The sequence below is a fragment of the Ambystoma mexicanum genome, chromosome 8 (assembly GCF_040938575.1).
Source record: "Ambystoma mexicanum isolate Mex_15411 chromosome 8, UKY_AmexF1_1, whole genome shotgun sequence".
NCBI classification, from domain to species: Eukaryota; Metazoa; Chordata; class Amphibia; order Caudata; family Ambystomatidae; genus Ambystoma; species Ambystoma mexicanum.
The window spans coordinates 904,066,815-904,082,590 of NC_090929.1; the positions used below are offsets into that span (position 1 = coordinate 904,066,815).

At 45.6% G+C, this 15,776-nt stretch overlaps 1 protein-coding gene across 1 annotated transcript in view; it reads right to left on the reverse strand.

Moving 5' to 3' along the window:
* LOC138472562 (mitochondrial import inner membrane translocase subunit Tim23) overlaps window positions 1-11,505 on the reverse strand; it is a 540,823-nt gene extending 529,318 nt beyond the window's left edge. Inside the window, exon 1 of the mRNA XM_069610797.1 lies at window positions 11,238-11,505. Coding sequence (XP_069466898.1) covers window positions 11,238-11,343 — 106 coding nt within the window. The 5' untranslated portion in view covers window positions 11,344-11,505. The remainder of the gene's footprint in view (window positions 1-11,237) is intronic.
* Window positions 11,506-15,776: the final 4,271 nt, after the last annotated feature.

Sequence of the window (15,776 nt, forward strand, 5' to 3'; positions counted from 1 at the left end):
CAAGTGAACAAGCACATGACTGCGCACAGCTCACCAAGAGAGTACAGACCATCGAGGAACACATTGAGGTCGTCTGGGTGAAACAGGCTGACCTGGAAAACAGGTCAAGATGGAATAATGTCCGCCTACAAGAAGTTCCCGCGACAAGTATCAGACCAAGATCTCCCAGACTATATAAGAGCAAGTTTTTGCTGGGTCTCTGAGATTTGGAGGAGTTGGTCTTGGATAGAAACCATTGGTTTTACTCTTCCGCCCAACCGAGACGCAACCTGCTACCGGACGTCCTATCCCAGGTGTATTTTGTCCATCAAAAGGAAGAAATTATGGCAGCGGCTAGAAGGTCAGAGCCGGTGAAATTCCGGGGGACATCTCACATTATTTCAAGACCCCTCGCCCTATACTATGCAAAAGGTCACTGTATGGCTACAGGCCAGGAAAATCCTCTATCGATGGGGTTTCCCATGCAAGTTGATCTCCGACTTTCACAACCGGCACTACATCATTAACTCAGGAGGAAGTGAAGGACTTAATGTTCAAAGCAAACAATGATGCCATCCCGGAAGCTGGAGAGCCGGATAACTCCCATCCGGACCCTACACCGAAGGACAAAAGGAGGAGACCCAAGGGGTGCACTTCCTTGGCGACGACCCCACGCTTGGATCTTGTGGCGCATAGCCCACCTGAAGGATCTACGAGTCTCTGGACATTCCACATACCCCTGAATGATGCTGCTAGGGAAGAGACTGACCACCGCAACAGATCTGAGGTGTGGGCCACACACCTTTGAACTAAAGCTACAGAGGGAGGTTCACCAACTAAAGAGCCACACGCAAATCTGCGCTTGTTGCTTTGGACTCCCTATTATCAGAAGTTGAAGGAACGAGACAACACTGATCGGGCACCCTCAACGGATTATGCCCATTACTGTTGACAAAGTTATTGTTTATTATGTTGGAGGGTTTAGAAAGGCTTGAGATTATTTTTTGTTCCAACTTTATGAAGTTTTATTTGCACCATAACACAATGCCTAGTAGCTTGACTCATTACTGTCGATACAATGTCATGGTTGGCTATTCTTTGGAGATTTCAGAAAACTCTCAGGCTGATTTCGCTGAGTTTCCACTCCATTATCCCCTGTTGGCACCACAACGTGCAACAGTGCTTGAAATTGCGGGCTCAGTGGTGGGGGACCTCAGGGGCCAACCCTCTGCAGCTTCACACACATATGAGCATCCTCACCCTCAACTCCTTGCTCCCAATATTCAGGAGACGCATCGCTTACCCTTGGATGCATTCCGCCTTAACAAACTGTACCCCACAAGGTTTTGTGCCTCCAGCGGCATGCAGAATATGAGGTGGGAGGGTTGCCATTGTGATACATAAAAGGTACCCCTGTGAAAATGCTGAAAGTCTTACGTGACAGGGAGGGGAGATATATCATGTTGGTGGCAAAGCTTTCTGGGTGAAAGACCACCTTGATTTTGTTGTATGGTCCCAACGCCCACCAGGAGCTATTCTTTGCCTCATTATCAAAGACACTGAGGGAATTTGCAGAGGGGAACCTTATCCTGGGAGGGGATTTCAACACAGTGGTCATCCCTCTGGTCGAAAAATCCCTACGCCAACCACACTTTTTTAAATAGCCCTCACCACGCTGCTGGGATAGGGCCTTCGATAGCATGTCTTGGGACTACCTGAAACTAGTCCTAAGGGGATTCGGCTTCAGCCCACGTTTCCCCCAGGGTTAACTCGCAATAGTCTTCCCCTATAGCTCTGGGCAAGGGGACTCGACAGGGCTGCGCCCCATCCCCTCCGGTATTCGCTTTGGCAATGAAGCCTCTACCCCAGAGGATCCGCCTCCACCCAAATATTCAGGGCTTCGAATATGGGGGTCAATGTCAAAGTGGCACTATATGCAGATGGTGTGCTCTGTTTTTTTAAGTAAAGTAAATAATTCCGAGCTATCGAAGGCCAATATCCCCAACCTCTTGAAAGAAGCCAAGGAATGGCTTCCTCAATGGAACTAGATGGCCCTCCTTCCGGAGCGCTTGTACAGCTTCCACACTTCACCAGTGCTTATTCCAGAACGGGATCTTCTCACCCTACAGAAGGCTGTGGGTCAATTCGTATGGCAGGAAAAGAAATAATAATAAAAACACTTGCACCCCCCCCCCGTAAGCTTCCCTGATCTGGGAACGAGAGGCGATAACAGCAAAGTACCCCCACTGTCATAACACCTGTGGATATTGCACAACATTTGGGGTTGCAAGAGGCAGAGGTACCGCAAAAGAGAGCAATTGAGAGCAACGAACGAGGATCATCCGCAAGTTTACGATCAAGCACAAGTGACACCTCTACATACCCCCTGCAGGCACCAGAACGTGGGAGATGTCCCGATCCGGCAATGGAAACAAGCAACAATCTAAACTGCAGTTTGATACACCATCGCAGAGCAAAACCAACAAACAGATGGAGGAATCCTCGGTACCAAGGGCCCAGACAGAGCCTCAAGATCCAGCGGGTGCGTTTCAGGATGCTAAGGTGATGTTTAATCAGCTGCAGGCCAGTATACTGTCCCTGGATGCAAAGTTGGACACACTCGCCTGCACGGTCGACCACATGCAGGTCCCTCTGGATAGACATGGAGAGCGATTGGACGGAGTCGAGTGTCAGGGATGGAGGACAGGACTAAGTCATTGTCCAGGGACATGGCGGTGGTGCAGCGCACACTAGGGGAACTCACTGATAAGCAAGACGATTTAGAATCCAGGTCATGATGGGACAATCTTAGAATCATTGGTGTTCCAGTCAGTGGAGCAGAGAGAAACATGGAGCAGAGAAACATGGGAGCCCTTTGTGGAAAACATGCTGCGAGAAGCGCGGGGTCCAGAGGACTTCTCACCGATGTACATTGCGGAGAGAGCGCACCGAATACCCAGCATGCAGAGACCGATCCCTGGAGCACCGCCTCGTCCGATCATAGCCCGCATGTTAAACTACTGGGACAGAGACACTGCTCTTCGCAAGGCTCGGGAAAAGGGGACGGTAACCTACAGGGGAGACGCAATCAGACTTTATCCAGACCTTTCGGATAAAGTGCAGGCCTCCGAGGTCAAGAACCAATTACGCGACAGAGGCATTAAATATGCCATGCTGTTCCCAGCTAAACTACACTTATGAGCACAAAAGCATAGTAATCTTTTTTCAGACACCAGATGAAGCCAATGCCTTCCTGGAACTGCAGCCACAAAACCTCCTGCAACAGGGGAATAACGGGTGACAGCATACCCGGCAATGTATATCCTTTGATGCAACATGATACTACACGTTAACCATTACCCAGGCTCAGTTGGGTCAGGGGCCACAGTGAACACAATGGTGTGTTTGGAAGGCGGGACCCTTGAGCGAAAGCTTAGATTTAGTGTGTATGGGGGGTGGGGAGTGTTGCAAATCACTGACAAATTGGGGTGGTCGGTGGGGAGGGAACAATACAGACGCTACTATGCTTTGGAATTATGGGACGTCTGGTCAGCTCAGGCCCTAGGCTGCTGGCCCGGATCCTTATTACGTACATGCTGTGCAGGGCCTCGCTGGAGAGTAGGGATACACGGAGACATCAAGACCTTAAAAGAGGGAAATGGCAACGAATAACTTCTGTACCTGGAACGTCAGGGGACTGAACTGCCCCACAAGTGTCGGAAAGTCTTGCTGTATATACAGGATTGCATTCCTGCAGGAGACACACTTCATCGGAATCCAGATTTGGGAGGTCCTGGGGATGCCACAGATATTTCTCGTCTTACTCCTCATACGGAAGAGGGGTGAACACCCCAATACATAGTACAGTCGGATTTCACCAAACCAAGGGGGTCAAGGATGGGGAAGTCAGAGCTTTGGTAGATCAAGGCACTATTCAAGGGAAACTATATACGCAAATTACTATGGTCCGAATCAGGACAGGATAGACCGGCTGCTGGGGGGTTGGGGGGGAGATAATATGGGCCGGAGACTTAAATGAACTTATTCAGCCTGAACTCAACCCAGTAGGGGGTGACCTTAGGATTGGGGGCAAAGGGACTGATAGGCTGCAAGGCATGTCCCTCTCAAGGGAGGTTACAGATGTTTGGAGGGTGAGGAAACAGAAAGCATGACAGTACACGTGCCACAACTCTAGATTTTGATGTCGCACTCACTGCTAGAGCGAGTGAAGGATGTAGAGATCCTAGCCCGAATTCTGTCGGATAACACCCCCGTGCAGAGGGCAAAGAAAGGCTCCCATGGCGATTTAATAGCGAGGGCCTGACAGACATAGTTTTTCGGTATAGTCCAACAGCTGCCGTAGATAACTTTTTTTAAACCAATGTGGGGTACGCAAGGATACTGTGTGAAAGCTTTAAGATTGTGATAAGAGGGAATGCATATTAAGGGAAGTGGGGATACTCACAGTTCAGGAGAACTGGCAGCCAAGGAGAGTGATATACGAAGGGTACAGGCGGCCACCCCCACTCTGACAAATCAAGAACAAGTGGAGATTTTGCAACAACTACAGATGTTACAAGAGCTGGTACTCCGGGAGGTTAACTATATTGGGGGACAGAGTGATATTTGTCAATATGAGGAAGGGCAGACACTGGGTCGCTCACTTGCCAGGGTAACCAAAATGGATAACCTTAGAGGTAGGATAGTGGCCATAGCAGATGAACAAGGGAAAGATCGGTTTGAGGACACGAGATAATATGGCCATATTGTAATAAAATTCTATAATTACTTGTACTCCTCCCAAACCCAAGTCTCTCAGGCAGACATCGAAGAGTATTTAGATCGGGTGGCCCTACACTGGTGCACGGATGACCAAAGGGAACAACTAGGCTGCCCCTTACCACTGGCAGAGGTGCTCAATGCCATAAAATCCTTGCCGAATAGGAAGCCGCCGAGACTACACAGCAGAATTGTATAAATATTACGCTGACAGGCTAGGCCCCCACGTGCTGGAAATGTTCCAACACAGCCTAGAAACAGGACGTCTCCCAGAAACATTGAGGAAGGCAATAGTGGCGGTGTTATTAAAACCAGATAAGCCCAGCAACGAGTGCTCCTCCTACCGCCCAATCTTAGCAAAAACCCTTGCGTCTCGACTATCGGCCATGATGCAAACTATGGGGAGGGCTGATCAGGCAGGCTTTATCCCGGGGAGATCCGCAACATACGGTCTCCAGCAAATGTTTGGGATGCTTGCGGCAGTGCAGCTAGAGGACTCCATAGTGGCAGCACCGTTAGACACAACTTAAGAGTTTGATTTGGTCGAATGGCCAGTAGAGCTTGGCGTCGCATTGAAAATAAATCTGGGCGGGGTGTGGGAGGGGGGGGGCGGTAGGACCTCTATTACCCAGACTCCCTGTACTGTACATACCGGGAATTCCAATTACCGGTGAGTCAGGGTTTGTAACTATGATAAAATGGCTGGGGGTGACACGCTTAAGCAAACTTTTTCCTGAGGGAACATTTATACCTTTAGAGGGCTTAAAAGAGGAGGTTTGGAGGGGGGGGGAGAAGAGGTAAGGGACTAAGCGCTGGACATATTTCTATGCTATAGATTAAGGGTGAGTCTGCGCAAAGTGTTTGCCACTCGCTGAACAGCCACGTGTCTCCCACACAATGGATAAATTGCTCCAGGGAACCCTGGAGCGCTGAGAGACCTCATGATCATACTCTATGAGCTTGCACTCTAAGGGGGTGGTTGGAACCTCGAGAAATAGGAGAGAACCATGGGGCAGAAGATCTCGGAGGAAACTTGCAGGTATTGCTGCATGGGGACTAGAAATGGGGCGATCAATACAACGTTTAAATGAATTAATGTTAAATATCTACATCAGTTTTATTACACACCGGCCAAGCTGAAAGAATACTTCCCAGAATCCTCGGGGAGATGCAAAAGATGCAACGCGGTGCAGACTGACTGTCTTCTTGTGGCCTGGGGCTGCCCAGAGTTAAAACAAATATGGGAACAGGCGTTTGAAACAATTAGTGATATTACTTGCCAGATGGTAACCTTGGACCCACTGATGGGCTTGTTGGGTTATACTAAGATGGTTCTCAAGCACACCAGGAAACCTGTGGGTGGGGGACACTAACTCACAACCGGTGCAACGACAGGAAGATGTGCGACGCATACACACTATTCTTAATCAGACAATCTGTCGCTGAACTATGAATGGAAAGAGGACGAGAAATGGGGAAACTGTATACACAACAAGATGAATTTCACAGCCAATGCCGTATACTCAAATACAGCTGATCTGACTGCACTTGTGGCAAATATCGCAAACAGAAATGTGCAGTGAACCTGCAAAAACGAGATAATTCAGACTTAATGAGTATCATTAAGAAAATAGGCAGTCAAGAGAATAAGGCATCAAAAAATGTATAAGCAGGAATTCAGGGGGAAATAAGATCGTGACAGCATGGTCTGCATGCCTAGATGAAGAAATGATCCAAGGAAGATGGGAAGCTCTGTGTGGAAACATCAAGAGGATGTCATTAAATATATATGAGAGAGAGAAAGAGAGAGAAAGAGAGGGAAAGAGAGGGAAAGAGAGGGAAAGAGAGGGAAAGAGAGGGAAAGAGAGGGAAAGAGAGGGAAAGAGAGGGAAAGAGAGGGAAAGAGAGGGAAAGAGAGGGAAAGAGAGGGAAAGAGAGGGAAAGAGAGGGAAAGAGAGGGAAAGAGAGGGAAAGAGAGGGAAAGAGAGGGAAAGAGAGGGAAAGAGAGGGAAAGAGAGGGAAAGAGAGGGAAAGAGAGGGAAAGAGAGGGAAAGAGAGGGAAAGAGAGGGAAAGAGAGGGAAAGAGAGGGAAAGAGAGGGAAAGAGAGGGAAAGAGAGGGAAAGAGAGGGAAAGAATATCAAGTGCAGATATTGAACAGGGTTTTTTGGACACTGGTTCAAATGCAAAAAGCAAGGCTTGAGTCTAACAATCATGTTGGGGTTGTGGTCACGCCCGAGGAACATAGGGGCACATGTTTTGGGAATGCTACAAGGTGAAAGATTTTTGGGAAGGAATAACCGAAGTGATGACCAGAGTAGTGAATGAGGAAAATGATTTTAACTTCGAGACATTGATCCGATCCTAGAAAAAAGTTAGGACATCACGTAACCTGGATTTTGAAGGGAGCTTTAGCAGCAAAAAAGATAATATTGTGAAATTGGAAGTTGGATGGTTATCCGAAACTGTACTCATGGTTGGAAGAAATGTATTCAATTTGTAACATTGAAAGAGTGGTGCTAACTATGCAGAAATAGGAAGCTCTTTAAGAATATTTGAGGGGCGGTTGAATTCCTAAATTTGGAACGGCATTAAGCTTGTTCCAAGAAAAGAAAATAAGTACACTTAAAAAATATGTTTGCTGAAATTGATTAGAGTTGAATATTGAGCTTTGAGGTATTTATAAAAAGGTATGGATTTCCCCGTTCCCCCTGCTCATACATTTTAGGTTTCGATTTCAAATAGCTGGTTGGGCGTTTGAGGGGAGGGAAATGGTCATGTTACTGTTGCATTTAGGATGGTTACGTTTATCATGTTGAAGTTATTGCATGTTAATTTGTCTGTTGGAAAAATGGAATAAAGTAGTTTTTAAAAAAAAGGAATTTACATATACCAACGATAAGGAAGAGTTTGTACAGTTGTAAAATCTAGCAGAGCCAAAGACATATGGGGTCCGTACCTGTTATGCATGAACAATCTACAAAACTAGATGTTGAAGCATGTCAACAAATACTGAACTGTAAATGTATTGCATATGTAAAATCCAGTAAGAACCATATAATACAAATGTTATGAAAAAATTAGATGTGTACCACAGAACGTATTTAGATTAATATGAATCCATGGGTGAAGAGACTGGGCTCCCTGTAACACACTGCAATCAAGTTAAATAAAGTTTGTTAAAAAAATCCACCCCAAGTCCTTGCATATGAACCATCATAACTATATTTCCTTAAAAAAACGCTCCCTTAACTTGTCCAAACTTGTACAGCCAGTGATGAGGTGGCATGTTTTTCTAATATCAACTCACCACATAGTCGACAATATCTGCACCCCCTAGGAATACCAATAAGCCCACCTAACACTTCCAATGACGGCACACAGTAAGTTTAATAACCAGATATTCGCTTATAGTATTGCCAAATGGATACGCCTTCATATACGCTGCTGGGGAGCTACAGCCATCAATACAGCAAAAACATTCTTGACTATTGGATATAGTAGCCAACCCAACTATTTGCTGTACTCTATCTTGGGTTGCAAAGGACCTCATAATGCCATCTTGAATTTGCCAATCTGAAGTAAAAATATTGCTGCATCCAAACCTGCAGCTAAGACCTCAATGTTTTCAAAAGACAATAACTCAGCGGAGCGTCTAGCGATTTGAAGAAATATAGTTTTGCTGCAAGAATGTCACAAACTTACTTTGGGGTTGTGCAACAGTAGAAATAAAACAGACCCATGTACCGCAAAAAAGGCAAACCGTACATAGATTTGACTGTGTCCCAGCACAACATACAACTTTACAAATTTGGTTGGTTGCTCCTCTGCAAGTACAGAGTATTGCTATAGAGCTGGATTTCCCCATATCCAGAAAAAAATCCTGCATGTCTGATCTGAAAAATCCCCTACGCCCTGATCCCAGTGAACACTGCACCTGTAGCGTTTTTAAAGGTCGGGAATTGAAACAAGGTTGTTAGAACCAGAGGCGAGACACTGACCCACAAGACAAGGAGAAGGTATGATCCAGATATAACTCATTAGGATTGCACTCTGCAGGAATCTGTAAATTCAGCTAATTGGGTTTAAAAGGTGAACATCTGCCCAATGATCAGGCTTTAGCCTCCGCCCCAAATTTTGGGCCAAGTTGACTTGTCTAACATACAGAGCCAAGGCAGGCAATGGTGCTGGCAGCTGCACAGTTAAAGTCCCGACCATTACTAATGTAAAGCATGACATTGTTAGCACCTGCATTAGTAGGCATACATTTTTAGGATAATGAAATCATGATATGGGTTAGCACTTCACTTGCATGTTAGGGGAGTGATTGGAAGGGTTGGGAAGACAGGACAGGAGACAGATCATTATCACAGCAGTTCTTAAATGTGTGGTTTGACAAGTGAAAAGTTAAGTACTTCTAACATAGAAGCTGCACTAGAATAATAATAATCTAATTAGGAGTTAAGAAGTGGATGCCACGGCACAAGCGAGTTTGTCCCTCCCCACAGTCTTTGAAGCCTGACCCCTCTCCCAACATTTGATGGGATAGTCCCCGCCCCACAAATTTTGGTCTAGGTCCACCCCCAACACTTTCTATATAATCACCAGTAAAATAGCTCAGTGGGTTGAGCGCTCATTCCTCTCATCTGCAGGTTCGAATACCGGCAAGGCCAACTCAGCTTTTGATCAATCCGAGCAGGGAAGGAATTGGGCTGGAATAAAACTTCCGGAACTCCGTTCCATGTAGAGCCCACTGCCCCCAAAGACATGCAACAAGTTTACAAACCACATGTGAAAGTACCCCTTTGGTCACAAGGCGAGCTAAAACAAACAATAAAACAGTCCAAAGCTGTATGTATGCTTCATGCGTTGAACAGATTTTACAGTTAGGGTGACAACATATTAAATGAGCACCATACCCAGTGTACATTGCATACTCAGAAGGAATGCACATTTAAATTACTGATAAATTCTTTTGTTCCCAAAATGCACTTTGTTTTCACGAAAAGCAGCAAGCACTCTTTAATTTAAAAGTGTTTTACAGTTTACAAGAAACTTTTACACCAAGATAAGAACAAATAACACAAAGCCTATACAAAATGACTACTCATATAAAACAATTCATCAAATGACGTCAACGTAACTAACCAATGTGAACATTACTTAGTCCCAAATCTCCCCCCATGCTGCTTCCCCCTCATTCTATTCTTCAAACCCTGGAAGATTTCCTGTAAATATTATGTGAAAACAACTATTAATGCCTGGTTAGCAGTAACCATTAGCCTCTCCCATGAGTTTTTAGTCAGGACCAAGGCAGTAGAATGTAAGCTAATTCGCTCTGCCAAGAAAAAGGGCCACTCTAGTACCAAGTGGGCCAATGATTCCATTTAGTGGGAGACGCACATCCGGCACCTACACATATCTCTCACTATACCCAATTTGGGCCCCGGTGCATCCACAGCATTTAAACAGAATTTAAGATAAAGATCCCAGTGTTTTTGGGATGGGAACTTCTGCAAGATGAAAAACAATGTAGGTTATCCCTGTACAATAACAATCTGTTCAGGTCATCATAATCAGAAATTCTGTTCCAGACAATGACTTTCCTTTTTTTCACAAAATCACTGTCTGAAGAATCCTGGGAGATCAGACTAGCGAAGTTCCCACATCTCTTATGAAACCACAGTAAGAACGAGGAAGAAGCCAAGATACCCCTCAAGAGATCTTTCATATAATTGAACAGAGAGAATTTCCATTGGCGTCCAAAATGTTGGCATGCAGAGAGGCATATTTTTATATATTGGCCCCACCAATATGTGAGGCCCAACTCCAGTCTGATAGCACTTATCCGCAAAGACTTTGGGAGACCTAGAAGGGTCTTCCAAGCATCCTATATTCAGGGAACCCACATTATTCAAACACTCATCCCCAGCCCAACGTCCCCTGCCTGCTACCCCTTCAACCACGAGGGAGGGAGTTCCCCGGTACATTTTGCCCATTGCCAGCACTGCTTCGAGGTCAATAAATGTGTCTTTGGTTTAGTGATAATTGTATACGTGTTGCGGTTTCGTGAAACTGCTATATAAATAGCACATAATAATTATTTAGACGCAACATTACCGGACGCGTTCTTCTGCTAGGTTATTTTGCATGTCTTCATGGTTAATCTAATGTGAGGAAAAAATGCTTACGGGGGCGCGGATTAACCGCATTTCCCAATCTATGACACCCTCGCTGTCGGGATTCCACAGTACATTGCCAGCCCTACACGTATAACGTCAGCAAGGGGTAATTCAACCCACCCCATATTTTCTTGGCCAAATATCCCAAGGCAAGCCCGTTGCAAATTCCCCTATTCGAATTTCGAACTTCCCCTAGTGGTTTGACGTTAACCTGTCCACCAACCCTTCGTATCACAACCCTTCACAGACCAAGTATGTGCACGACGCTCGTTAATCCCCCACCTCGACCCATCACTCACATGGCACTCCAGCTAAATCTGCGTGCGAGTACCCGGGCCCCGACCCTCCGAAGAAGCCGCCAAGGCCTCCGCGGCCACCAGAATTCCCGGGCGCATTACTGTCCATACTGTGGTGCTAACTCGAGCAGCTACAGGGCAAGCTTTCGCTTCAGTATGACCTCCCTGCCTCGTTGCCAAGGCGCACAGTAAGCACGTATGAGCACGCCCACAAAGAGCACTTTACGGCTCCTCACGACGGGATGGTTGCTTGTCACAGAGTTCTGATAAATAACTTTATTACACCTTTGAGGCAAAGACAAAAACATTTTCAACGTTCGAACATAAAAACTAGTCCAACAATACAGCTATGGGAGTGATAGGTATATGTTAGGAATAAGGAAACCTACCGTTCCCAATAGGAGAATGGGGCGGAATACTAGACCGTGCCAAGTGAAGTGACTTCTGCAGAACAGCTGCCAAATTATCTGTAGCTACCTTTTTATCAATACCATGTCCCATGGGAGTGGAAGCTTCTTCACTTACGGACCAATAGCAAATTCCCCCTTTTGTGTTCAAATATTTTGATTTTATATTTTATACTGAATAGGCATTCACAGAACACATTCACATCAGAAGAGTTAGTATGTTGTACGTCCAAATGTGTGGCGGTATTATAGTAAAGTGAAATCTAAAATTCATATCATAGGACAGCTATAGACACATAGGAACCCCTCAAAATTCTTTTGTTAATCATGCATTCCAACATTCCAGCTCACCTGGGAGGGAGATTTTAACCGAGAAATTAGGAGACAAAAAATGTGCAATATGAATGCAGTGGAGAAAGAATTATTTTACGCTGGACAAGGTGAAAATTAGCAATATTTTTCACTGAAAATCAGGAATCTCCTGCCTGAATCGGGAGGGTTGGCATGTACCGTTAATGTTAAAGGACATTTGTACCGCGCACTATCACCACCGTAGTGGTCCCTTGGCGCTCTGGCGGTTCTGAAAGAGGAGGGGAGGTTGAGTTAGTGGGAGGAAGCAGGAAAAGTGCAAGAGAGCAGTGATGTGCTGTTGGCGGCCTCAGCCCGGTGGGTCCGTTGGCTGGGCCTGGGGTGTTTGCGGCTGGTAGTCGTCGTGTACTGTTGTGCAAGGCTATGTGTGTTTTTGTTTTGTTGATGCAATGTAGTGAAGTTTGTGCGGTTTGTTGTGCTGTAGGTTTTGGTTGTGTTTGGTTTGGAGTTTGAGAGGTGTATGCAGAAAGGGAAATTGTTAGTAGGGTTGGTTAGTTTGCGTCTCTATCCTGCATTGAAGCATTGTCTCCCTGTTGCGGCTCTGTCCTGATCTGGGTCTGACTGGCATACGGGTTCCATACTCCTTTAGTCCCCGCCTCTAACATGCTCTCTGATAGCTCCCCTTATCCTCCATTTAGACTCTAGTGGCCAGTGCATCTGCCAATGACATGCTAACTTCACAAATCTATCCAGACGCGACGTAGGCTAATGTTTGCAGTTCTATCTAAGTGTGGACATGCTAGTATTCACAGTTCTATCTAAGTGTGGACATGCTAGTATTCACAGTTCTATCTAAGTGTGGACATAGTAACATTCACAATTTCATCTAGACGCAACGCAGGCTAATGTTCACAATTCTATCTAAGTGTGGACATGCTTGTATTCACAGTTCTATCTAGATGCGACGCAGGCTAATGTTCACAATTCTATCTAAGTGTGGACATGCTAGTATTCACAATTCTATCTAAGTGTGGACATGCTAGTATTCACAATTCTATCTAGGTGTGGACATGCTACCATTCACAATTCCATCTAGATGTGACGCAGGCTAATGTTCCCAGTTCTATCTAAGTGTGGACATGCTAACATTCACAATTCCATCTAGATGCGACGCAGGCTAGTGTTCACAATTCTATCTAAGTGCAGACAAGCTAGTATTCACAATTCTATCTAAGTGTGGACATGCTAACATTCACAATTCTATCTAAGTGTGGACATGCTAGTATTCACAATTCTATCTAAGTGTGGACATGCTAACATTCACAATTCTATCTAAGTGTGGACATGCTAGTATTCACAATTCTATCTAGGTGTGGACATGCTACCATTCACAATTCCATCTAGATGCGACGCAGGCTAATGTTCCCAGTTCTATCTAAGTGTGGACATGCTAACATTCACAATTCCATCTAGATGCGACGCGGGCTAGTGTTCACAATTCTATCTAAGTGTGGACATGCTAGTATTCACAATTCTATCTAAGTGTGGACATGCTAACATTCACAATTCCATCTAGATGCGACGCAGGCTAGTGTTCACAATTCTATCTAAGTGTGGACATGCTAGTATTCACAAGTCTATCTAAGTGTGGACATGCTAACATTCACAATTCCATCTAGATGCGATGCAGGCTAGAGTTCACGTTAACCTGTCGGCTAATAACTTTTGATTCTGGTAACGGATTTGTTAGAAATTTCAAAAGTGATTCAAATTCTGATACCACCCCGTCTCCCCCCGCCCGCCCCAGACTACAAAGTTTCATTAGAAAAAAAAAAGTTTTTTAGTTTTCTTTTATTTTATTTTTTTTTTGCTTTTATCAATTTTATGATTTTGCAAAATGTTATTAAGCATCTCGGCCTACTGCCATTCATTTTCCCATAGACAAAAAAGGTAAATTTTTGCCAAGGCGTACAGCCTAAACGGCTGGACAGATTTGGATAAGGTCCGAAACAACTTGGGCACAAAGCGTTGACTCGCGATCCGTGCATGGTTTCAGGTTATTCCATGCCGTTGTTATTTTAAAATTTGACGGAGAAGGGGGTACCTCATTCCCCAAAAAATTGAGTTATATCTCCCGTGGTGCATTGCAGGATCAAGGGTTTCAGAAATGAAATGACTGCCATTTTGCTTTTCTGTCGATGCGACAGATATTCAAGGCTATAGCTGAGGTTATGGGAAAATGAAACACAGTAAAAAGCTATTTGCAGGTCAATAAACATACACATGCCATCAGGGTAGAGGTGTGGGGATGGCTAGAAAGCACTGAGTGAAATGTGGGAGTTGGAGGGCATTGAGGGGCCGAGTTTGCAACACAAAGCTTTCTGTAGCCTCGGCTATAGCCGTGAATAGCCGACATCTGAAAGCAAACTGCGTCACAGAAGCAGTGTATGCTCTGGGTTTAAAGGGAGAGGGCAGGGTAGGTGAGGAAGCCATCCGGAGAGTGGGGGAGCTGGCACAGATGAGGGGGGCAGTTGGTGATGGCCTGGGGGGCAGGGAAGAATTTTTTTCAGCTGTTTTGCCGATATTAGTGTAGAGATATTGCGGGACTACGTAGTCTCGCGAGATCTCGCGAAAAGAAGGAAGAGGAAGCCCCAGGAGAGCACAAAGCAGGGAGAAGCTGGAGCAGAGGGCACGGAGCAGGTTCAGCTCCCGGATGCTCCTCTTCAGAACTACTATGGAAACATTTATGGACCTTATTTCTTATGTTGCTGTAAGCATTGTTGAGGACCTGTTGCCCAGAGTTCATGGACGGTTGGCTAACTGTATCAATAAAGCCAATCAGGAGCCACAATAAAGGAGTCCATCAAATCATGCCACAGTCTCCAGTGCATCTTTATACTACATAATTGGCAACAAGGATCAGGACTTGAACCCACGCGGCGCCATGCAAGGAGCAACCCCACCGCTGCCGTTCCTTCAAACGCCAGGTAGGCCTACCATCCCATGGCCACAATGGCAACTACTATTCACTACGTACCTGGAAGCTTTAGGTGGCGCAGGCTACATGGTAGTGAGGCGCAGAGCCATGCTATTGAATGCACTTGCCGTGGAGGGTCAATGGGTGTTTGCAAGTCTCACGCCCGAAATAGTGGCCGGTGATGATGACGATGTGTTTAAAGAGGCGGTTAGGAGAATTGTCAAATGATTTACCAGCATTGAGAATGCCGTCCTGCACAGAATTAGATTCTACAGCCGAAAACAGGAAGCGTCTGAACCAGAGGACAACTACGTGACCAAACTACGCAAATTAGCTGCACTGTGCAATTTTGGAACAAATGCTGAAGGACTGATATGCGATATGCTAGTAGTACATACTAACAACAGGAAAGTGCAAGACAAATTTATTTTGGAAAAATAATTGCTGCTGGAAAAGGCTGTCGAGATCGCGAGGGCTGTAGAAGAGACCGCAGGTAGAAGGAAAGGGTATGCAGGTGGAACCAGCCTTGCAGAAATACAAGCTGTAGCCTTTCGGTCCAAGAAGGAGAAACCAGGCACCGACACAAGAGACAGGAAGTGGGGTAGGAAAGAACCATTGAAATGCCACAGATGCACCAGCACCAAACACTTAGCATACAACAAGGAGTGTCCCGCAAGAGACAAAGAATGCTGAGTGTGTAAGATCGGATATTTCTCAAATGTGTGCAGATGGCGGAATAAAAAAGTCAGCAACGTCAACGCCGAATACAACACAGAGAGGGAATCCTCCTCCGACGAAGAAGGGAGGCCCACGGTAATAATGATAAACAGCCCACGAGCCAGGAGAGAA